At 32.6% G+C, this 23,272-nt stretch overlaps 3 protein-coding genes, 2 long non-coding RNA genes and 1 other non-coding gene across 10 annotated transcripts; 3 read left to right on the plus strand and 3 right to left on the minus strand.

Moving 5' to 3' along the window:
• The first annotated feature begins 3,673 nt into the window (after positions 1–3,673).
• Positions 3,674–6,001, plus strand: LOC123916283. 3 transcript variants are annotated; one of them, XM_045967702.1, is made up of 6 exons: positions 3,674–4,179; positions 4,653–4,790; positions 5,088–5,371; positions 5,455–5,582; positions 5,681–5,771; positions 5,855–6,001. In XM_045967702.1, exons 3-6 carry the CDS (start codon positions 5,328–5,330, stop codon positions 5,922–5,924), a joined length of 333 nt encoding a protein of 110 aa, XP_045823658.1. In that variant the 5' UTR covers positions 3,674–4,179; positions 4,653–4,790; positions 5,088–5,327; the 3' UTR covers positions 5,925–6,001. The 3 variants fall into 3 exon arrangements, 1 of the variants encoding a protein (XP_045823658.1); XR_006812102.1 differs by having other exon boundaries at positions 3,675–4,179; positions 5,088–5,262; XR_006812103.1 differs by having other exon boundaries at positions 3,676–4,179; positions 5,088–5,160.
• Positions 6,002–7,093: 1,092 nt separating this feature from the next.
• LOC123914537 lies at positions 7,094–9,721 on the minus strand. Its single transcript, XM_045965739.1, has one exon. It carries the CDS (start codon positions 9,719–9,721, stop codon positions 7,094–7,096), a length of 2,628 nt encoding a protein of 875 aa, XP_045821695.1.
• On the plus strand, positions 9,120–9,226 carry LOC123919181. Its single transcript, XR_006813094.1, has one exon. It is a non-coding gene; the product is annotated as a small nucleolar RNA R71 (small nucleolar RNA).
• Positions 9,722–10,818: 1,097 nt separating the features above from the next.
• Positions 10,819–11,387, minus strand: LOC123916585. The gene is made up of 2 exons (XR_006812209.1): positions 11,312–11,387; positions 10,819–11,269 (listed from the first exon to the last, which is right to left on the minus strand). It is a non-coding gene; the product is annotated as an uncharacterized LOC123916585 (long non-coding RNA).
• Positions 11,388–14,589: 3,202 nt separating this feature from the next.
• On the plus strand, positions 14,590–15,321 carry LOC123914538. The gene has a single exon (XM_045965740.1). It carries the CDS (start codon positions 14,590–14,592, stop codon positions 15,319–15,321), a length of 732 nt encoding a protein of 243 aa, XP_045821696.1.
• A 3,173-nt stretch (positions 15,322–18,494) lies between these two features.
• Positions 18,495–21,699, minus strand: LOC123916281. 3 transcript variants are annotated; one of them, XR_006812099.1, is made up of 5 exons: positions 21,119–21,677; positions 19,836–19,946; positions 19,542–19,638; positions 19,107–19,226; positions 18,495–19,016 (listed from the first exon to the last, which is right to left on the minus strand). It is a non-coding gene; the product is annotated as an uncharacterized LOC123916281 (long non-coding RNA). The 3 variants fall into 3 exon arrangements; XR_006812100.1 differs by having other exon boundaries at positions 19,832–19,946; XR_006812101.1 differs by having other exon boundaries at positions 19,542–19,946; positions 21,119–21,699.
• Positions 21,700–23,272: the final 1,573 nt, after the last annotated feature.

Raw genomic sequence — 23,272 nt, forward strand, 5'->3', positions numbered from 1 at the left:
AAGTGGATGTTTTTAGTCTCTAATTTTTACTTTTTATTTATTTATTTATTTGTTTTTGACTTATTTTGTAGTGTGAATCAATTAATAGACAATGAAATGTTCAACAGCTAGCTTCATAGAATTTTCTTGTTTTTACATTATTTATTATATAGTTTTGAACATGCATGTGTTGTAAGTACTACTATTTCTTATACGATTATTCTTAGTTCCATAATGATTAAATAAAATTGAAAAATAATGTAGAAAATAAATAATATATGTTTATACTTTTAGAGCATATATGGGTGATTATTAACATGCTTAATTAATTAGAAATTTTTAGGATTCTATGGATGAAATTAAACTTGTTGATAATTATCTTTATATAATTGTTTATTATAGTACAAGATAGTCATAAATCAATCACTAACTAATATTATTGAAAGTATGGTACAAGTTATGAGTGGCACCAAACCTAACCCATTGAAATCACCTGCGTGAATGGACCGATATTGAACTAAGGTAAGGTTTGAATGTCATGTAGTGCGTGCGTTTGCGTGTGTATCTTTCATGATTTGATATGCATATTCATGAATGAACATTATTTGAGTATATGTGTAATAATAATATTGAATAATTGAATTAAGATTGAATAATTGATTTAAGATTTTTAAGAATAATTCATGTCCGTAGTATCTCACACACGAGTGGTATACTATGTAACACTGTCATTGATGGTATGGTATATCCACTAGTATTTGATGTTAATGGAATATTTAAAATTATATATCAAAAAGAAAATTAAGATTACCACCGAATACTTTGTGTATATCCTTAATGATAAAAAGTGATTTTGCTTTATGGAGTGAGTGTTACTTGTGAATTTGCCCAATTACCGGGCATAGTTTTGGTGTGGGTTATTATTTCAAGCCATGATAACTTTTCATTTTTGAAGAAAAGGAGGAAAAGTTAGACTAAAGCATGTACTATAAGTGATTACAAAATAGTAGTAGTAAAAACAATAATATATAGATAATTATAATATTTTTATTGTGTAAATGACCATAAATACAACTAAAATTCATATAGACGGTGTCTAGCAATATCGGCATTTTTGGTTGATCTATAATTTATCAACGTGATACTTTCATTCTAATTAAGCTTATCAATTTGCCAACAAGGTTTGATTCAAGTAATAAACTTAAAACAACTAATGTAAAAATCGTTAATGTATGCTAGTTGATTTGTTTTTATATTAAGATATTTTAACATATGTATTCAAGATACATGTTAACATAAATCAAATTTAATATTGATGTATTCGAGAATTAACATATTGTTCACAAAATTTTGACCGTCTTTTTTATCTCCAATTGTTGTCACAGCCGTACAACTAAACTACCCATATCGGGCTGGGCTCGGGCACTAATTTTGGTAGCCCGTTTTTTATCCGGACTTTTTAGCCCGGCCCGATGAAGCCGGACCGGGCCGGCCCGAATTTGACCGGGCTGCCCGTTTTGACAGGTCTACTTCAAATGATAGAGTTAAAGTCACTTTTTTTCTTCTAATCAAGTAGTCTAATAGCTATAAATTACACTTTTGTGCTATATTTGAATTTAAACCCCTTTATATATAATATGACATATCTACCAACTGAATTAAACTTAAATAAGCGGGTTAAACTTTTAAACACAATAATATCATGTTACTACAAACACAAACAAAACTTCAAATCAAACACACATTATTCTTACACCAACAAAGCCCTTAAATATATGGTTTAAAGTTCGATTTCTAACTAATGCTTACGAACCTTGATCCTATCCAATTCACAAATTTAGTTGTTTTTATCAAATAAGTTTGACAACAAAATTGGTGTCATATTTTGATGATTTATTTTTTTGTCAGGCCTAAGTCCAACTCCAAAGAGCCTCCCCCTTAAAAAAGACCATAAATTTGTAAGCCATTTAGCACAAAAGACAGATTCTTTGTAAACCAAGTTTAAATTCTTTAATAGCTAAAATTGGGCGTTTGTGTAAAAAAAAAAATGATATTATGCATATGAAATTTTTTCCAGAGATCGTAATCAATGGTGTATAATGAAAAGAAAAAAATTATTACCAGAATTTGATTCTTATTATTACGAGAATTATTACCATCATAGTACATTACTACGCATAATGTTTATAAATGATAGTAATTTACATTGGATTCCAATGAGCAAGACATTATAAGTAAACCGGAGAGATAAATTGGATTTTCTTGCAGTATTTTCATCATTAGATTCCTCATTTCAATTTGGTTGATTATATTTTTGCTTTGAAATAAATTATCAATTATAATGTGGTGGTATTTTAATGTGTTCTTAACTTAACTCTTTGGTTTCTAAGTGTTTCGGACGGGATTAAAGTCTATTAGGTTAAAGGTTCAATATACCTTGAGGTCTAAGATAACTCACCAAAATACAAGTAATACACGTCCCTCGGTAGCACATGGTCTACATCCAATAACAATTCAACATAGTAATATTCTCCATTCCACTCACGTAGAGGAATCACTATTCTTCATGCATATCCATACAAGACCTTATCTATACATATATATGTATATTCAATCTCAAGGTACACACAATTCGCCAATTCATACACATTTCTCTTAGTAAATATTGATTTGAGTATTGAAGTGATAATATTTTTGCATGTACATTTTCCCTCCATGTCTGAAGCTCATCATCACCACAAGCAACGCCTTAGCCTCACCAAATGAGTCGTCCGGTTCTACCCGTCCAACATACTAAGAGAATGAAAATCTTATAATTTAGAAGAAAGGTTAAATAAAACGGGGTTAAATTTTTTTGCAGTTTTTTTAATTTAGATTTTTCAAATGATTCATCAATATTTAAAATTTATTAATCACTTGATTTTTTTTTCACCACCAGTATCTGGTCCACTGGACCACCTAATCTGGCTCGGAGTCAGTTATGACATAATATGGTTTCAGTCTCCTCCTCATCGTAGTTGTGGAGATTTAACCATTGACATCCCTACCAAAGTCTTATCAATCATCATTGGACTAACTAACGGGTCGACGATATTTCAACTCATCCGTTTAGTTGAAATAATTAGAAATCAATGAAAAATGTAAACTACTTCATGTTTCTCCTTTAATGCTATATATATTTCTTCATAGCCCAAAACCTAAAATACACGATTATTGAATTCATGATTTACACAATATTGTTTCTAAATATGAAAAACACAGCTCATGAATGAACCCAACCCCATACGCATATTCCCATACCTAATGAAACCAACCTATATATGATGCAATCATCTTCAAATTAAATTAACTTTATACTAAAAAAGTCTTCAACTTTTTGGTTAAAATTAAAAACCATCTTCACTAGGTTTTGATTTAATTTTCATTTCCATATAAACACACTTCGTTGCACACAACATTTTAATGACAAAGTAGTAGGTACAAATAACGTGTCCTTAGCCAAAACAAGAAAAATGAAAATGGTATTATAATAAACATATTCCCAAGGTGACCATTTCATGTCCCATATAGAAGTGGTAATAAAAGAATAATATCAACAACAGAAATGCTATTGGGACACATTCAATACCAAAAATACAACAAATATACTATACTATTCCTTTATACCTATATTTCTATTTTATTTTTATTTTTTATATCATATTGCCATGTTCCTTTATTTTTCTCTTTCCATTCCTCACTGTCTTCTTCCTCTCACCGAGTCTCTGCGCCGATCTCCCTCCACCACCAATCATCGCCGGCGACATCTCCCTCCACCACTAAACAACCATCACCGCCTCTCACTACAAGAAAAATAGAGATTCAAACCTCAGATTCTTCTTTGTTCTTCGTTCGTTCAATCGTCTTCACCCTAAGCTTCAAATTCGTTAAATCGTTTTCATTCTCCTCAGATTCGTTCGTTCAACTTCGATTCAGAATTGTTCAACCCTAGTTTCATTTTGGGAAAAGCTTCGATATGTTCAACTTCAATTAAGAATCGTTCAATCTCAATTCACTTCAACTCTCATTCAGAATCATTGTTCAACTTCGATTCAGTTCAACTCTCATTCAGAATCGTTCAACCTCGATTCGTTTTCTCTGCAAAGCTTCTTTTCAGAATCTCTCAAGCTTCAATTAAGTTTTGTTCATCCTTCAATTCAGGTTCAGTTTATAATTTTATTACATTTTTTAGTTATTTTTCCCATTTTTTCATCATTTTGTTTCATAAATTGGTTCTTAGGTATTTGAAACTAGTTTATTCTTTAGATATTTAGTAATTAGGTATTTGAAATTAGTTTATTAGTTTCCAATCCATTGTGCTTCCTGAAATTTAGAGAAAGAGGGACACATATCATTATAAAGGTTATTGTTGTGATTGGTTTATGTAAAGCATTATAAGCCTATGAAATGCAAATAGACAAATTTTGTGAGCATAGAATTGTTTGTCTGCAATAGCATTGTTGGATTTACCATAGCTTAAGTGGGGTTTACTTGATTTTTGCTTGTATCTATCTATTTTTAGTATAGTAGTATCTGGTTTTTTCTGTATTCAATAATGTCAATTATTTTACTCATGTTTTATATATATGAATGTATGATTTGATTTTTATAATTTTTTGTTTGTTGGTTATTAGATTATGAATAATTTGGTCGTGATGAGTTTAGCTTCGAAAACAGAACCGTTGCTAATGGTGTGGAGAAAGAAGTGCCCGTGCTTTCAAAGCCTGGTTCAAGCTCCACGACTAAGCTTCATCATAAAGTTGGATCTCAAAGTAGTATAAAATAGTTTTTGAAATATGCTAGTTGCAAAAATTAGCCTGAAATATTGGTCTAGTAGTATAAAATAGTTTTTGAAATATGCTAGTTGCAAAAATTAGCCTGAAATATTGGTCTAGTAGTATAAAATAGTTTTTGAAAACCGAATGATATATTTGAGAATAACCTCTAACTTTATTGATATTGTGTAAGTCAATTTCATTATGTGATAGAACAAATCAAGGCACACACTGAAATTGATCTTTTCCACATAATCATTTCATTATGTGACGATATCTTTTTTTATGCTATAGGGTTCATAAATATGATGCCAAGTTTAAATGGACAGAACATCCCTACAAGCTGATGTTTATATCTGGAACTAAGGTCTCCCCATTGAAACTATACCTGACATGCCTCTATGTGGATTCAAATTTTAAAAAATTACTGAAATCATATCTAGAAATTTTAGGCAAGACCTACTGATTGGTATGTTACAGAACTTCATCGTTATCTTTTATACCTTTTAAATTCCAAATTCTCCACAGACAACTATGGGTGGAAAACTTAAGTTTCCATTCACCATTAAAGACTTGAGGTTGTGTTAACAACACCATTTACTTTTATGTTTTTAAATCCAATCAGATTATTAATTTCGAATTTTTTTTCCAAAATATGTAGTTCAAATGTTGTTGACTGTTGTCTATGGGACAGCTTGGCTGCACACTTCATTGATTACTTGAAGATTAGAACTGACTCTGGCCCTATTGTTGTTATTGTGAAACATGCTCACCTAAAGCTTGCTGAAAGTATGTTTTAAGATGTTTTCAATATACTAAATGGTCTCTGAGTATTACATGTTTTCAATATACACTACTAACCTCCTTTGTTTTATTTATATTTTAAGATAATTATCCGTTGCAAGTTACTAATGCTTGGAATGGAACTTTCTTGCTCATTAATGATGACATACCTCCTATCAATGACTTCAAAAACAGGTTTGATTACATTTTCTCTTCAAATTGGGGAGCACTTAATTTCAATGTTCATACCATTAACCTTCATTATTATTGACTTATAGATTGCCTGCTGACAACACATTTGCAATACAAAGTAACATCATTCAATCCTCATACCAAATGATTTCATAAAGTTCATTTTCTGGTTCCAACCGATCTCCAAAAGAAAAGTTCATTTTGGGTCATCCAGTCATGAAAATCAAAGACATCATCAAGCTTCTAAACTTGAACCATTGCTTGTCCTCAAGCAAAAAGATATAACATTTAGTGATAGAGAAAACACGACATAAGACATCCCTTTAGTCACCTATTTTAATCTTGACCAAATAAAACAAGTAAGTTCATTCTTCACACTAAAGATATCATAAAAACACAAATCACATACGATCATGAATTTCTTCCTTATATAGACCGTTCCGAACTATTTTGCCAATCCCGAACTTAACTTTAATCTCATCTTTCTTCATCCCTTTTAAACCTTTGGTAATCACATTAAGCCCGTTATCTATTCACACACACATGGTAGTGAGTCTGTTAGTGATTATGATCCGATTCTTTTTCATATTATTTATTGCCCTTTTTGACATAGGATAGCTTTATATCTTAGAGGTGATTCGCAGTTGGGCTAAATGACCGGGTGAGGGTCACCTGACTTAGAATGCGTAGTCCCCTTTTCAGATTTATACTACCTTTGTTATTATTTATCATCATCATTTTTTCGAAATCATTCACTTATATTCGTCGACTCTACCACTTAGATAGTGATCTTAGATGGTGCCGACTACCTAATGGTTTACTCAAGGATTAGTAAAGTCAAGAAATTTAAGCTCGGGTAAGGCAAATATCAAAATTGATCTACATAATTAAGAAATTTATGGTGTTGAAATGATATAGCTAGTATGAAAATATGCTCACAACTTAATTTTGTCAGTGACTTTTGGAAAATCAAAATTGTATTGCTTCTCAAAATTTTTGTTATGGCTCAAGATTTTGGAAAAAAATTTAAAATAACCCGAAAAAATTTATTTGCAAAAAGGAAAATTAGACTAAAATAAAATTAGACTGAAAAGTAGAAAATAAAAACAGTAAAGTCCTCCCCTAAACTTAAATCCAACATTGTCCCCAATGTTGCGACTATAGAGTAGAATTGGAGTGCACAACCTAGAGAATTACGCCTCAAGCGATCGATCTCGTTATTTCCTGCAAATTCAAATGAAAACATTAAATTAAAAACTCGTGGGTTGCCTCCCACGCAGCGCTTTGTTTAAAGTCGGCTAGCTCGACTTTGCACGACCCTTAAATCAAGAGGGCGCCTCTTTCAGACTGATATCCTTAACACTGTACTCAACATTCTTAGAGATCCATTTGAACACATCTAACCATCTCATAGGTGCTTTCCCTTTTGCTTTCTTTTTGGTGAGAGGAGGTGGGAGTTTCTTCTTTACGGCGTGAATCTTCCCGTGTGCCAGCATTTGGCATTCTTTAAAAATATGGTCATGAGTATCAGGAAATCCACCTAGCATATTCTCATAATCCTCACCCTCTTTGTGTTTCGTATTCTGGAAGATATCATTTACTGGGTGGGATTTTAGTATGTCAGGAGGGACTTGTTCAGAGGTGCTTTTATCGATATGTCCTTCAACTATGTTGAGTCTACAACAAGAATTCTTAAAGGTGGGGCCTTTCATGAATTGAGATAGTATGAACTCGATTTTTTCATCCCCAACCTCAAAGGTAAGCTTCCCTTTCTTTACATTTATTATAGCGCCCGCAGTAGCTAAGAAAGGTCTACCTAATAGAATTGGAATATCAACGTCTTCCCTGATGTCCATGATCACAAAATCAGTAGGGATAAACAGTTGGCCGATCCTTACTGGAACATTTTCCAGTATTCCTAATGGGTATTTGATAGATCTGTCAGCCAACTGTAAGGACATCTTAGTAGGGTTTAACTCTCCAAGTCCGAGCCTCTTGCAGATAGATAGAGGCATCAAACTTACACTCGCTCCTAGATCGCAAAGGGCTTTATCTATGACATATCTACCAACAACGGAAGGAATAGAAAAGTTTCTCGGGTCCTCGAGTTTTGGGGCTAGCTTGTTTTCACTAATTGCATTGCATTCCACTTGCCCAATGTCTTCAATCTTTCGTTTGTTTGAAAGAATTTCTTTTAAGAATTTGGCATAGGAAGGTATTTGGGTTATAGCCTCAATGAAGGGTATGTCAATATGAAGCTTTTTGAGCATCTCGATAAACTTCTCAAACTGCCCCGGATTCTTAGATTTGGCAAGTCTTTGAGGATATGGGATAGGAGGCTTGTAAGGAGGAGGGGGTACATATGGTTTTTCTTGATCACTCTCAATCACCTCTTTGGCCTTCGGTGTTTGTCTATCCTTCACTGCTATCGGTTCTCTCTCAGTGTCCTTGTCAGTTACACTCTCTGAGTCATTCTCTACATTTTTTCCTAAGTCTCTCGCTCTAACTCTTTTAGCAACGGGATCTTCTAACTCTCTTCCGCTTCGCAGCGTTATAGCGTTAACGTGGCCCTTGGGATTTGTTTGCGGTTGGCCGAGTAGTGTTCCGGCTGGGGCAGCTGTAGCTGCCTGTTGTTGAGCCACTTGAGAAATCTGAGTTTCTAGCATCTTATTATGAGTGGAAATGGAATCGATTTTGTTAGCTAATTGCTTAATCAACTCATTAGTGTGAATATTTTGGTTCATGAATTCCTTATTTTGTTGAGTCTGAGCTAGGACAAAATTCTCCATCATAAGTTCAAAGTTTGACTTTTCAGGGGTAATGGGAGCAACAGGGGCTCCTATTTGGTTTTGGAAGCCTGGTGGAGTACTAGGCGCAAATAAAGCATTATTATTCTTATAGGAGAGGCTTGGATGATTTTTCCACCCGGGGTTGTACGTGTTGGGGTACGGGTTTCCTTGCACATAATTTACTTGGTCGAGTCCAGCCAGTAATTGACATTCAGAGGTTATGTGTCCAGGAACTCCACATAATTCGCAGTTCGGTTGTACTGCGGCTATGGTAGCAGCGGGAGATAGAGTTAAACTCTCTATCTTTTGAGAAAGGGCTTCTATTTTGGCATTGACATGGTCTATGCCGCTTACTTCGTACATACCGCCTTTCGTTTGGCATTTTTCTATGGCAGCGCGTTCGCTTCCCCATTGATAATGGTTTTGGGCCATGTTTTCTATAAGCTGGGTGGCTTCTTGGTAAGGTTTATCCATCAATGCTCCACCGGCGGCCGCATCTATGGTGAGTCTAGTGTTATATAGAAGCCCATTGTAGAAGGTATGGATTATAAGCCATTTTTCTAAACCATGGTGTGGACAGAGTCTCATCATATCCTTGTATCTTTCCCATGCTTCGAAAAGTGATTCTCCTTCTTTTTGCCTAAATCCGTTGATTTGGGCTCTTAACATAGCTGTCTTACTTGGCGGGAAATATCTGGCCAAGAACTGTTTCTTCAGTTCGTTCCATGTAGTGATGGAGTTCGAAGGTAGAGCTTGAAGCCAAGCTCTAGCTCTGTCTCTTAAAGAGAACGGGAAAAGACGGAGTCGTATTGCTTCGGGTTCGACACCATTGGCTTTTATTGTGTCTGCGTACTGCACAAACACTGAGAGGTGGAGGTTCGGATCCTCCGTGGGCGAACCAGAGAATTGGTTTTGTTGCACGATTTGCAACAGCGCGGGTTTCAATTCGAAGTTCCTTGCTTCGATGTTAGGGGGCGCGATACTCGAATGAGGTTCCTCTTCGGAGGGAACGGCATAGTCCTTGAGAGGACGTTCGCGTTGAGCCATCGGTATGAGGTTAAATTGTTTTTGAAATTCGCGGATTCGGCGTTGTAAATGAATATAACGCTCTATTTCTGGGATAGGTTGTTCTAATGATTCCTCGGAGGTACGAGTACTGGGCATACAACCTAAGTAAAAGGGTTGCCTTAATCGTTACAGATTAAAAACTAAGTAGCGAAAATTGACTAAATTAGTCCCCGGCAACGGCGCCAAAAACTTGTTGCGATATTTCTGCAAGTGCACAGACTTATCGTGTAGTTATAAAAGATTATCGATCCCACAGGGACTATTAGTTAATATTTCGCTTATGTTTTTAATATATCGTAAGGTTAAGGCTGGATATTGATTAAAAAGGGGTTTGTAAAATAATTACCTAGAAATAAAATAATTAAATTAAATAACAGTGACTATTAAGAATTGGTTTTAAATAAGTTGGATTTTAACTAACTGGAATGTTACTTTAGGTACTTCAATGGGTTCGGTAATAAACACTGTGTTTTGAAAAGTTTAGTCTTTTAAATTGATTTAAAAATATTCATCTCACACTTTCGCGCTATTGAGTTATATTATATAATGATAAAATAAATGTATCACTTTCGCTCTAACATTTACTTATAAAAATATTGTTTGGAAATCAATTAAATTTACTAAAAGGGTCTAGTTTTCACAAAACGATACTAGTTTAAAAATATAGAACTCATGCCATAGCACTGTTGGACTTATATTATATTATATAAATAAGATGTTTTGCTGTCGCTCAATCATTAATTCATAAAATACTTTTTGAAAACTAATATAATTTAATTAACCTTAAAGAGCTGTCGCGATATTAAAGTTAATGTTCAGTTTTTACTATCTAGTATAAATTTCAAACAATCGTTCTGTTAATTCATACTTTAATTAATTTTCACTGATCGTGCAAAATTATAATCTATTGTTTATTTAAAAACTGAAACAGAAAACTAGACTTGAAAATTTAGTTCACAGTTTAATTACCGAACTCATATCAGACTCCTATTTCACATACCAGTTATATTAAATTAGTTGGACATAATTACAAATAAAGGCATGAAATAATAATAATAGTTACGGGAAAAAGAAAACATAGATATGGATACTGCAATATATTTATTGGTGCTGGAAAATTAAAGAACATGCAATAACAGTAGCAAATAAAACAAGACAGGAATTAAAATAATTAAAGTAAGCAGTAACTGGAATTTGGAAAATAAAACTAAATATATTGATTAATGTAACTTACAAAACCGAAACTGGAATTGAACAGGAAACAAAGGACAAGCTGTAGCTCTCAACACGTAAAGCAGTAAACTTAATTCTAAGAATTTAAAGTAAGTGTTTTTTCTCTTAAGCTCTAACTTGTCGTAGTGGAAGATCCTTCTTAATTCATTCTGAATGCATCTATATATAGGCTGAGGAGTCCTGCCTTTTCTGCTTTCAGTTACTTTAATTTCTCCCCACGATTCGCAACTGACTTGATAAGATGAGACTGATATTTTTGCTGAAGAATAGCTCACGACCGGCGCCATGTGTTGTTTAAATTTTGCACATGTTCCTTTAAAATAGGTGACTGGCGCCACAATTTTCAAGGCTGGCGCCATATTTTGTGTAACAGAATTGTGTGACTGGCGCCTTAAATTCCACGGCTGGCACCTTAAATCTCACGTCCGGCACTTTAAATCTTGTGGCCAGCACCTTAAATCTTGTGGCTAGCACAAAATTTGTGTCCCTTAAATACATGGCTGGCGCCTTGTATTCATGTGGCTGGTGCCACTTATTTTGCTTTGTTTCTTTGATATTTTTTTTGGTCTCGGCACATCTGTAGTTTCATAAAAAAAAACAATAATTATTTTATTAATACTAGGATAAATTAGATAAAATATTAAAATACTTAAAGAAATAATAATGATAAAATAGTGCATTTTTCGGTGTTATCAGCTTCCAAAGGTTTTATACGATTTCATTTTTACTTTAACTATGCATTTTCCCATTCCTGCACATTTCCTTATTATTATCCATCATTATTATAGGACAAAATATGTGTCATTGTTGGAACAACCTCACATATCCGAGTTTCTGCCAACGGTTGGTACTTTCCTGGTTACAAAGACTGTATTTTGGTTGACTATGTTCTCTTGATTGGAACTATTTGGTTATTCGGTTCTACAAATTTTTTGTTTCAGGATATCATTAAAGATGACGATGAAAAGTTGAATGGGCTGAGAAAAGAAGTGGGTGAAAACGCTTATAAATGCAGTGGTGGTAGCTTTAACGGAGATTAATGAATATAATCCTAGTGGTCGATATGTAACCTAGGAATTATGTTTTCTTTGTTGATTATAGTTTTGGATTTTTTTGAATTAATTTAGTAGTTTTGATTATGAAAAAAGAAGAATTAAAAAAATCAGGAAAAGCTATAAACTAACCAAAAAAAAAAGACCATAAATTTATTTATTTTTTATATAAAAAGGGAGTTGTGACGGTTTAAAACCGTCGGTAAATCAATATTAAACACACTGGCGACAGTTCCAAATTGCCGCAAAAGGTGAAAATATTCGCCAACACCTTTGATTTTGCGACGGTTTAATTTGGTATTGCGACGGTTTAAACCGGACGCTAACCAATATACGACGGTCTGTGCGGCATTTGCTACTGAGTCGAGATGGTTATTCGAATTCCGGCCATATGAAGCCAAAAAATAGTTTCTTGATGAAAATATGTATATTTTTCAGAGTTTTTTGGAAATTTATGAATCTTATTTAGGTGGTTAGGACTATTTCTAATTATTTATTGCATATGTACTTGGTATTTGTATCATATTGTGTGTGGGATGTAATGATGCTTACCTATTTCAATTTAGAGCTAAATTGTAATTTTAAACTTTGGTGACAATGAATGCAGTGCATTAGAGGAAACTCTAAGTTTAGTATAATTATAGCTAGTATTAAGAATTTGTTAAGTTTACATTCCACATCTATATTTGTTAAGTTTAAGTAGTTAACCAAATATGTTGTCCAATTCCCCAGTTATCTAAAATTGACTGCCCACATCTATATTGTTAATAATTTAAAGAAATCTCATTATTTATTCACGAGTAGCATTGCAAATGAGACACACTTCTGATTGTTTTTAGATAAAAAAGTTAAAAAAAAGTTCAAGGTGAATTCTTTTTTCATGTTTAAAAGATTTTAAGTCAGTTAACCAAATTTGTAGTCCAACTCCCCGATTATCTACACATAATTCCCACGTCTGTATTGTTACTAATTTAAAGGAATATTACTATTGCCAATACAGGTGTAGGGAGTCATGTTCAGATAACTGAGGAGTTGGATAACATATTTGGTTAGTTCTCTTAAAGTTTTTCAAACATGAAAATATCATTCACTTTTAACTTTTTTTTAACTTTCTCATTTGCAAACAATTAGACGTGTGTCGCATATACAATTTTAAGGGGGTGTATTGGATTGAGATTTCAAAAGATTTTAAAAGATTTTTTTATGATACAAAAGTCTTGTGGTATTCAATCAAGACTTTTACAAAAGTCAAATAAATCTTGTGGTATTCAATCAAGACAATTAAGATTTTTTTTTCAGGGCAACAAAATCCGCTGGTATTCAATTGAGATTTCTTACCACTTTTAAAATGTCTATTGGTATTCAAAAGTCTACGGATTTTGATAGATTCTTCTATGGAATGGATTTTGACAGACTTTTTTATTAAAAATACACACAAAACACTCATCCAACAATCCCACTCCAACCCATGAGACTTTTTATAATCTTCCAAGACTTTTTTTTCTCTCTTCATCTTCTGCAGAACAGGAATATTACCGAATTCTTTCTCTTACGATCTATTCACAATCAATTTTTCCTTTGAATGAAAGTCTATAGGCATACTGGTTATTGTTGGCAATCAATTTCTTTTTCTTCTTTTTTTATAATTCATTGATTCATGATTTCAATTTTTATAAGCTACATGCATACTGATTATTCATATGGTTTTTTCTTCATCGTTCATACATATATGTCACTTTAAAAAATCTGTAACATAATTTTAGAACTTTAAAAAAACTTGTAACATAATTTTGTAACTTTTTGCAAAAAAAAAAAAAAAATAATAATTATGCAACTCTCTCACCAACTTAGTCCCTAAACTATTAAAACCAACTAAAAGGTCCCTAAACTATATTCACATCCTTCAATTTAGTCCCTAAACTATTTTCCATCCATCAATTTAGTCCTCCGTTATATTTTCCTTTAACTGTTATTTAAAACCCTAAAATCCAAAAGCTACTTTTACTCTTATATCTCTCTTCTCGACCAACTCTCTCAAATCATCTCAATCTGAAAACCCTAGAGCCACCTATACGCTCCAATTCCGGTTGTCGTCGTTGTTTTAAGGTACGTTTTTCACTGTTTTTCGTTCTAACTTTTATAAATTTGTAAGGGTTTATTCTCACTTGTTAATTTTCAGGAATGAAATTTGTGTTTTTTAGTGCAATGAACCATGTTGTTTTAGCTTGAACCAAATTTGTTTTAGCGTGAACCATGTTGTTGTTGCTTCCTTTTTGGCTTATTCATGTTGCTGCTATTTTAAAGCTTTTGTATCTCTTATATTATTACCATCTATATTATTGTTTATGTTGCTTTGTGGTCCTAATTTGTTTAAGTATTATAGTGGTCCTAATTTGTTTCTTTTTTATGCAATTGCCTCTCTATAGTGGTCCTATTCTGATCCTTATTTTGTCTCCTCAATGTTTTCTCAATTTGTGCTCCTTGTTAATACTATACATTATATTATATTAGATGGCTGAAAGTGATGATGATACAAGTGATGGAGGAAGGTTCTCTTATCACTCAGAAGAACTTAGAGGACCTATTAGTTCATCTGATGAAGAGAATGAATCAGTGAGAGTTATATATCCACAATTCAATGCTGAAGCTCAATTTGGGGAAGTTAGGTTGGCTGTAGAGATGGAGTTTGCAACTTTGGCTGAATTTAAAAAAGCTGTGAAAGACTATACCATCCATATTGGAAGACAAATCAAATGGATAAAGAATGACAAGGTAAGAGCAAGAGCAAAATGTGTGTTTGAGCATTGCAAATGGGAGATACTTTGTTCGCGTAGTAGTATAACAAATAGCTTTCAAATCAAGACTTTTGAAAATACAACTCACTCATGCCCAGGAACATTCACGAATAGTCAGGCTGATAGAAAGTGGGTTATTGAGAAGTTGGAATTGAGATTGAGACAACAGCCGTCTCTTAGCCATAGTGAGGCTTATTACTTGATGAAAGAGGATTATAATCTACATTTGGAGGATAGTATGATTTATAGATCACTTAAACAAGCAAAACAAAATGTCGAGGGATCTGAAATTGATCAGTATGCTAAGCTATGGGACTATTGCCATGAGTTATTATCCCAGAATCCAGGTTCAACGGTGAAAATGAGCACTATACCACAACAAGAAGGGCCGCCAATATTTCACCGATTGTATATATGTTTTGATGCTAGTAAAAGAGGGTTCAAGGAAGGTTGCAGACCTATAATTGGATTGGATGGTTGTTTTTTAAAGGGTTATTTTGGAGGACAATTGTTGACTGCTGTCGGCGGAGATGCAAACAACCACATTTTTGTCATTGCATATGTTGTAGTTGATGTCGAAATTAAAGACTATTTGTTTAGAGACTATTTGTTTTAACAGTTATTTGATTTAGCAGTAATGATTTAGCAGTGTTGTTACTATTTTGTTGTTTTTTAAGATAGTTTAGGGACTAAATTGAAGTATTTTTTAGAGTTTAGGGACTACTAACAGTCACTTAACGGAAAAGTTAACCGAGGAACTAAATTGAAGGATGTGAATATAGTTTAGGGACCTTTTAGTTGGTTTTAGTAGTTTAGGGACTAAATTGAAGGATGTGAATATAGTTTAGGGGCCTTTTAGTTGGTTTTAATAGTTTAGGGACTAAGTTGGTGAGAGAGTGATAGTTTAGGGACTAAATTGACTGATTACTCCTTTTTTTATGATTCATGGTTGTTTATCAACCTGTTAATATTTTTTCCAACGTTTATTCTTTTTTTTATTATTGATTTTTACATTTTTTTGTTTAATATCCATTTATTTGATATTCATGATTATTTGATTTTTTTAAGGAATGATTTGTTTATATTGATTGATTCATTATTATTTTAGAAAATATTTATATTGAATTTATTGAGTCATTTAAATCTTAAAAGTCTATAAAGTAATCTGAAATCTTAAAAGTCTATGCTATAAAGTCTCACAAATTCATGTGTTAAGAATCTTGATTGTAAAAAGACTTTTAAAAAAGTCTTCTAAAATCCCATAAAATCAATAAAATCCCACAAAGTCATTTAAAATCTTCAAAACTTTTTTTTGCTAAAATTGTCTTGTGAAATCTTAATCCAATACACCCCCCTTACTTTTTAATAAATAGTGAGATTCTATGAAATTATTACTAATATAGATGTGGAGAGTCATGCGTTGATAACTAGGGAGTTGGAGAACATATTTGGTTAACTAATTTAAAATCTTGTAAATTTAACCAAATCTATCATCAACAAACAAACAAAATTGTACCCCATATACAATGTCAATCATGAACAAATAGTAAAAAAAAGGTGAACGATTTTTTCAAATTTGGAGGATTTTAAGCTTCTTAACCAATTTTGTACACCGACTCCACACTTATCTACACATAACTCCCCTTAACTCCCCTCACCTAGATTGTAAATAATTTCAAGGAATATATCATTATTTGTTCAAGAGTGGAATTGTACACGAGACACATTTCTGATTGTTAGTAGATGATAAAGTTAAAACAAAGTTAAATGTGAACGATTTTTTCAAATTTGGAAGATTTTAAGCTTCTTAACCAATTTTGTACACCGACTCCCCACTTATCTACACATAACTCCCCTCACCTAGATTGTGAATAATTTCAAGAAACATAATTATTTGTTCAAGAGTGGAATTGTACACGAGACACATTTCTGATTGTTAGTAGATGATAAAGTTAAAACAAAGTTAAATGTGAATGATTTTTTCAAATTGTTTAAGCTTTTTAACCAACTTTGTACTCCAACTTCCCACTTATCTACACATAACTCTCCTCACCTAGATTGTGAATAATTTCAAGGAATAACATTATTTGTTCAAGAGTGGAATTGTACACGAGACACATTTCTGATTGTTAATAGATGATAAAGTTAAAACAAAGTTAAATGTGAATGATTTTTTCAAATTTTTTAAGCTTTTTAACCAACTTTGTACACCAACTCCCCACTTATCTACACATAACTCCCCTCACCTAGATTGTGAATAATTTCAAGGAATAACATTATTTGTTCAAGAGTGAAATTGTACACGAGACACATTTCTGATTGTTTGTAGATCATAAAGTTAAAACAAAGTTAAATGTGAATGATTTTTTCAATTTTTTTAAGCTTTTTAACCAACTTTGTACACCAACTCCCCACTTATCTACACATAACTCCCCTCACCTAGATTGTGAATAATTTCAAGGAATAACATTATTTGTTCAAGAGTGAAATTGTACACGAGACACATTTCTGATTGTTTGTAGATCATAAAGTTAAAACAAAGTTAAATGTGAATGATTTTTTCAATTTTTTTAAGCTTTTTAACCAACTTTGTACACCAACTCCCCACTTATCTACACATAACTCCCCTCACCTAGATTGTGAATAATTTCAAGAAACATCATTATTTGTTCAAGAGTGGAATTGTACACGAGACACATTTCTGATTGTTAGTAGATGATAAAGTTAAAACAAAGTTAAATGTGAATGATTTTTTCAAATTTTTTAAGCTTTTTAACCAACTTTGTACTCCAACTTCCCACTTATCTACACATAACTCTCCTCACCTAGATTGTGAATAATTTCAAGGAATAACATTATTTGTTCAAGAGTGGAATTGTACACGAGACACATTTCTGATTGTTAGTAGATGATAAAGTTAAAATAAAGTTAAATGCGAACGATTTTTTCAAATTTGGAAGATTTTAAGCTTCTTAACCAATTTTGTACACCGACTCCCCACTTATCTACACATAACTCCCCTCACCTAGATTGTGAATAATTTCAAGGAATAACATTATTTGTTCAAGAGTGGAATTGTACACGAGACACATTTCTGATTGTTAATAGATGATAAAGTTAAAATAAAGTTAAATGTGAATGATTTTTTCAAATTTAGAAGATTTTAAGCTTTTTAACCAACTTTGTACTCCAAGTTACCACTTATCTACACATAACTCCCCACACCACACCTAGATTGTGAATAATTTCAAGAAATATCATTATTTGTTCAAAAGTGGAATTGTACACGAGACACATTTATGATTATTATTAGATGATAAAGTTAAAACATAGTTAAATGTGAATGATTTTTTCAAATTTAAAAAATTTTAAGCTTTTTAACCAACTTTGTACACCAACTCCCCACAATATTACACATAACTCCCCTCAAATACGATATACAGCGGCAATTCACGTAAACTGTTGGAATAACCGCCGCATTGAATTTAGCGTCAGTTGTATTGATTGTGCGACGGTTTCAAACCGTCGCTCTTTGTAATTATCTTCCAATTTTTTTGCGTTATTAGCGTCGGTTCTAACCGCCGCTATTTGTTTTTTTTATTTTAAAAAAAAAACATTTTTTTTTTGTTTCCCACAAATTTTTTAAAACGTTTTATTCCTCGCAATTTTTAAACATTTTTTTTTTTTTGCTTCCAGCAAAACAACAAAAATAAAAAATATATATATGTATATATATAAAATAAATAGTGTACTTAAATTACTCTGACAAAGTAGCCAAAAAAATTATTCAAGTCGCAATAAAAAAAAATACTCAGACAAATAATTAATTAATAGTAAAAAATATAATGTAAAGTTTATCTGAAACCTCATTGCATGTGACACATGCTTCCAAAATTTAGTTTAGTACATCCCCTTCACCTAAACTTAAATATAATAGTATAATAACTTGCTTTTGAGTTTAACATCCATCAGAGCATTATAAGCACTAGTTAACTAAGCAAAAAACAAAGTAAACACCACTATTTTACCATGTAGTTATTTCATAGAGAAATGACATCCATTGAAATGAATACTCAAAATTTGTTACCCTTTCATGATTCATCATGCATATCCAATCATTCCATCTGACGAACTAACCCTGTTAGTCGTCCGAGAAAGTGGAGTTGTGGTTGCCTTTGTGAAGTACATGTAGTAGTATACTTTAAGAATCATGGTTGCAAAGATGAAAATTGCTTCAGCAATGAAAATTCCTTTCCTCAAACTTCCACAGGAGAAGTTCTGAGCATAAATCAAACTTTCAAAGGAGAAGTTCTGAACACAATAATTTAGCCACAATTTAATATCAATATCAGTGTGATGAGATGAAACAGAAATCATTGCTCAATAATTCAGAATTATTACCAAGAAGAAAGAAAATATATAATGGACCATGCTCGATTTCCACAGGGTATTAATGGCCTCCCAAGCACATGCACTTTGTCACAATAATGGACCATCCTCAATATTGAAGTTTATTTGTGCCTGCACAATTATAGTTGAAGAAAAGTGAGTTACAAAGCTTAACTTAACAGAAGTGTACAAATGTTACTAAAAAATGTTACTGGAGAGCCTAGAGGCCACACTGGCACTAATTACATAAGGGTAAACTAAAAGTATGCAGAAAATTAATACTAAAATGAAGCATAAATAAGAACACCAATAAAAAGTGGAAGAGACTACACTGCCCTGGCTCTTATACCATATAACCATATAGTCAATGTAATAGTTTGAGCTATTAAAGGTTCACTACTCTGTTGTAGTGTAGATTTTGAGATAAAAAGAAAAATTCAGACTCACATTGTACCACCAGTAGCAGGGCCAATAGCTTTGAATAGAAACATAGCTGTCATGGAAATTTCATTAGCTGCTCCCCTTTGGTGTTGTACTGCTGTTCCTGTTTTCAAATCAATTATATGCCACAATTCCATTAAAAATTAAAAACTAATATCAAACTTTGTTAGTGATGAAACACAATATAATTTAATACACTTTACAAACATGAGAATTGGCATCTCCATGACCAAGATGCTTGAGTTCTTTTTCCTTCACGAGAGTTGGGTTACTATTAGAGTTAACAATGATTTTACCTACATTGACAAGACCAGTTCAGCATGGCCATCAGATGCATGAATAGCTTAAGATTCTCTCAATCCCCTTCTCTCACGATCATGTCTATAGCACTTGCTTCCTACTGCCCTTTGTCTACAAACATCATGACCAAAATCAATACATAATTCTTGCACTAAACTTTACCAGCACTTGACGACAAGCAGTATAGGAACCAAAGATAACATTCGCAAGAACCAAATCAACATAATAAAGATTGCATCGAAAACATATATTATGCAGTCAAAAGGTCAATCAATCTCAGAGTTTATCCAAAAGATATATTTAACAAACACATAATAAAAACATGTTAGCAAGATAACATTCTTGTTGAGATCATCAAACATACTAAATTTATTGGTCCAAACATCTATGTTTCATCCAAAGCATCTATGTTTCCTCAAATAAATAGACATGTATACATACACATACAAGTAAAGAATCTGTAAATAATTCAATAACTAGAGCAACACACGTAAAGAGCCTATAAATTCACTCAAGAAAGAGTATGTATTCAAACATACAACTAACAATAAAACTTTGTCATGTATGTCTCCACCTATAACAGTGTCTTTACTCAAAATAAAATCTAGAACTAAGCTTTCTCATGTAAAACACATTAAAACATAAAAATTGAGTGATCGTACCAAAATCAAACACAAATTATTCATAAAATAACTAGCAATCACGGTGGCAATTAATTGGAGTCTAAGAGTTGTGCAAGCCAAAAAAAATATTATCTATATATACAACTATCTGCAGAATTGCATCCACAAAAAGAGTAGAATCTGCATATTAAAATCAACAATAGGAGATAGAGTCAAGTTTAATTGACAATCCAAACAAAATAAATCCATGAAGCATCAACACTATAACATACAATGCACTATAAAATTAATAATATCTCATAACTTTTATGCATAACTCAAAAAGGTTTCATTTCTTGGAAGGAAAACTAATTAACACCCATTTATTTAAATTCAGAAAATAAGAAGACTAAATATATGATCTTGGATGTAAAACAAACAAAATTAAACCATCTCATTTCTGCATAATTGAAAGTAAAGAGACTAAAATCACTAAATTTATCATCTTGGATGCAAAAGTCACAAATAAAAACAATCCATTTCCACATATTGAAGAACAATAAAGACCCGTTTGAATTCACATTATAAAAAGATTAACTTTATGATATCAGAAGTAAAATACACAAAAACAAAAACACTCAAATTCCACATAATTGAAGAACAATAAAGACCCAAATGAACCTGGATTTTGAAGTTGATTGAAGGTAAATTGTGAATCGTGAATCTAAAGCTTGAAGGAAACGTGAATCGAAACGTGAGTGATGTAGTGAAAACGAACTCGAATCGGAAACAGTGAACAATTTGAACCAACACTCATTCCTAATCTAGCCGCCGCTGTACACACTAATACCGCCGCCGCAATACACACGAAACCGCCGAAATTTACAACCAGCATAGGCAGTTGAATGAACGCCGCAATAACCGTCGGTATTGACCAGAGCGGTGGCGGTTCCCTTGATAGCACCTCAAATTGACTGTCGCTATCTCTATATTTTCTTGTAGTGGGAGATCGGTGGCATCAATGAATGGTGGTGGAGGGAGAAGAGGGGTTTGACAGAGAGAGGGAGAAGAAGGGTGGTGAATGGTGAAGAGCAAGTTGTTCTTCTTTCTCTTCGTGCATATGGTAAAGAAACAGAAAAAAAAAATAAAAGAAAAGTGTGGGAGGTTTGTTGATGAGCAAAATGACAAATGTACCCTTCATGTGTTGTATTTTTGTTGGGGGTTTGTGTCCCTATAGCATTTCTGTATCAACAATGAGGATTGAGGTATTCTTTCCCAATTTCGAAGATTATAAGCTGGCAAAATCCTTATCCTTAATCTCCTATGTGATGTAGAAATGTTGGAAGAATCTTGGAATTCCAATACTAGAAAATAATAATTTAAGCTAGTTCTAATTTCATGCTTCCAATCCAACTTGGCTAGGGGTCCCCTCACCTCAACCTCAACCACATTAATTTTTTGTACCACATATATAAAATAAGTTTGAATATTTTATGTAGTCCTAGTCAAAGTTGACTAAGATTTTTTTTTTTTTACAATGGCCCTTAATTTCGGTACATTGAATATTTTTTAATTTTATTGATCAATTGACTACCAGCTAGAAGAGTACCAAGATCCCTATTTCAAGGCCAAAAAGTATAATAATTTATACTCCATATAACTTTGTCAAGGAATTAAGAAATGTAATTATCCATATAACTATATAACCTTGCTTTAAAATGCCATAAAACAATATTGTGCTTTAATTAAAAATGAGGCTAATCATGGTTTTAAAATCCTAAGACCCCATGCTTTTCCCACGTTTGTCGTCAAAAGTAAGTGAGTAATGAGCATGAAATGTATAGTCGCAGCTTTAAGTGGGCATTTAGCTTTAATTCTTCTTTAAAAAGTTTTTATTTCATTAAAAGAAAGAAAAAAAATGATGTAATATGAATTTCTTTCTTCTTTGTCATAATGCAATATATATAGCTGACTAGCTCAAAACCCTCATATGTGAAGATCTACAATTGGGTCTTTTGTGGTTCAGTTCATGTGACATTGGCCCCTGAGATTGTAGCTATGCCCATGCATGATGATGAAATGGGCATTTATTATCAAGTCATATTTCGATATCACAAAAAGGGTTAAGCAATTGCAAATGATTATGTTTAGGTTAAAGAAAAAAAAAACAACAAATACTACAATGTTTTTCTTACAACGAAGAATTATTTTATTCCCAAAAAGAGATAAATTAAATTAAATTATTAGACATCAATCCAATAATTCCATAGCTCAGTATACAATTTATGAGGTCCGTGTACATTGTCATTGATCAATAAAATTAAATCATACGAGTATACAAAAGTTAAAAATTAGTATTATATATCCACACACAAAAAAAGTTGGCTTAAATGCAGTTTTACCCCCCCTATTTTGAAAAATGCGGAATTTTACCCCCCCTATTTTAAAATGCGGAATTTTACCCCCCCTATTTTATAATTTGTTGGATTTTGCCCCCCCACCAAAATTTTGCACAAAATCTGCTTCTGAGCCTCAAGTTCAAAGCTACGCACATAACTCAATTTGGATCAATAATTCACCAAACTGGTACCGAAACGACCGCAATCGAGTTAGTTTTCCACAGAATCAAACTCCACTAAATTTGGAGTTACAGAGAGAGATTAATTATTGTTTTAGTGAAGGTCTGTTCAAATTAATTATCATATGAAACTACTACTGGTATTCTCGTCATTCCTCTCACCATGTAGCTCATTTTTTAATACTATTTAAATGTATGGAAATCTAACGAAATTACCCTTGTTGGCATTTCAATTTCGTCGAATTTGGAGTTACGAT

Source organism: Trifolium pratense, linkage group LG3 (genome assembly GCF_020283565.1).
Source record: "Trifolium pratense cultivar HEN17-A07 linkage group LG3, ARS_RC_1.1, whole genome shotgun sequence".
Lineage (NCBI taxonomy): Eukaryota > Viridiplantae > Streptophyta > Magnoliopsida > Fabales > Fabaceae > Trifolium > Trifolium pratense.

Excerpts from the sequence above, each read along its gene's own strand:
- LOC123914538 (XM_045965740.1), top strand. The coding sequence starts at position 14,590 with ATGGAGTTTGCAACTTTGGCTGAATTTAAAAAAGCTGTGAAAGACTAT.
- LOC123914537 (XM_045965739.1), bottom strand. The coding sequence starts at position 9,721 with ATGCCCAGTACTCGTACCTCCGAGGAATCATTAGAACAACCTATCCCA.
- LOC123916283 (XM_045967702.1), top strand. The coding sequence starts at position 5,328 with ATGGGTGGAAAACTTAAGTTTCCATTCACCATTAAAGACTTGAG. Across the intron at positions 5,372-5,454 it reads TTCACCATTAAAGACTTGAG|TTCAAATGTTGTTGACTGTT; the intron begins GTTGTGTTAACA and ends CAAAATATGTAG. Across the intron at positions 5,772-5,854 it reads ATCAATGACTTCAAAAACAG|ATTGCCTGCTGACAACACAT; the intron begins GTTTGATTACAT and ends ATTGACTTATAG.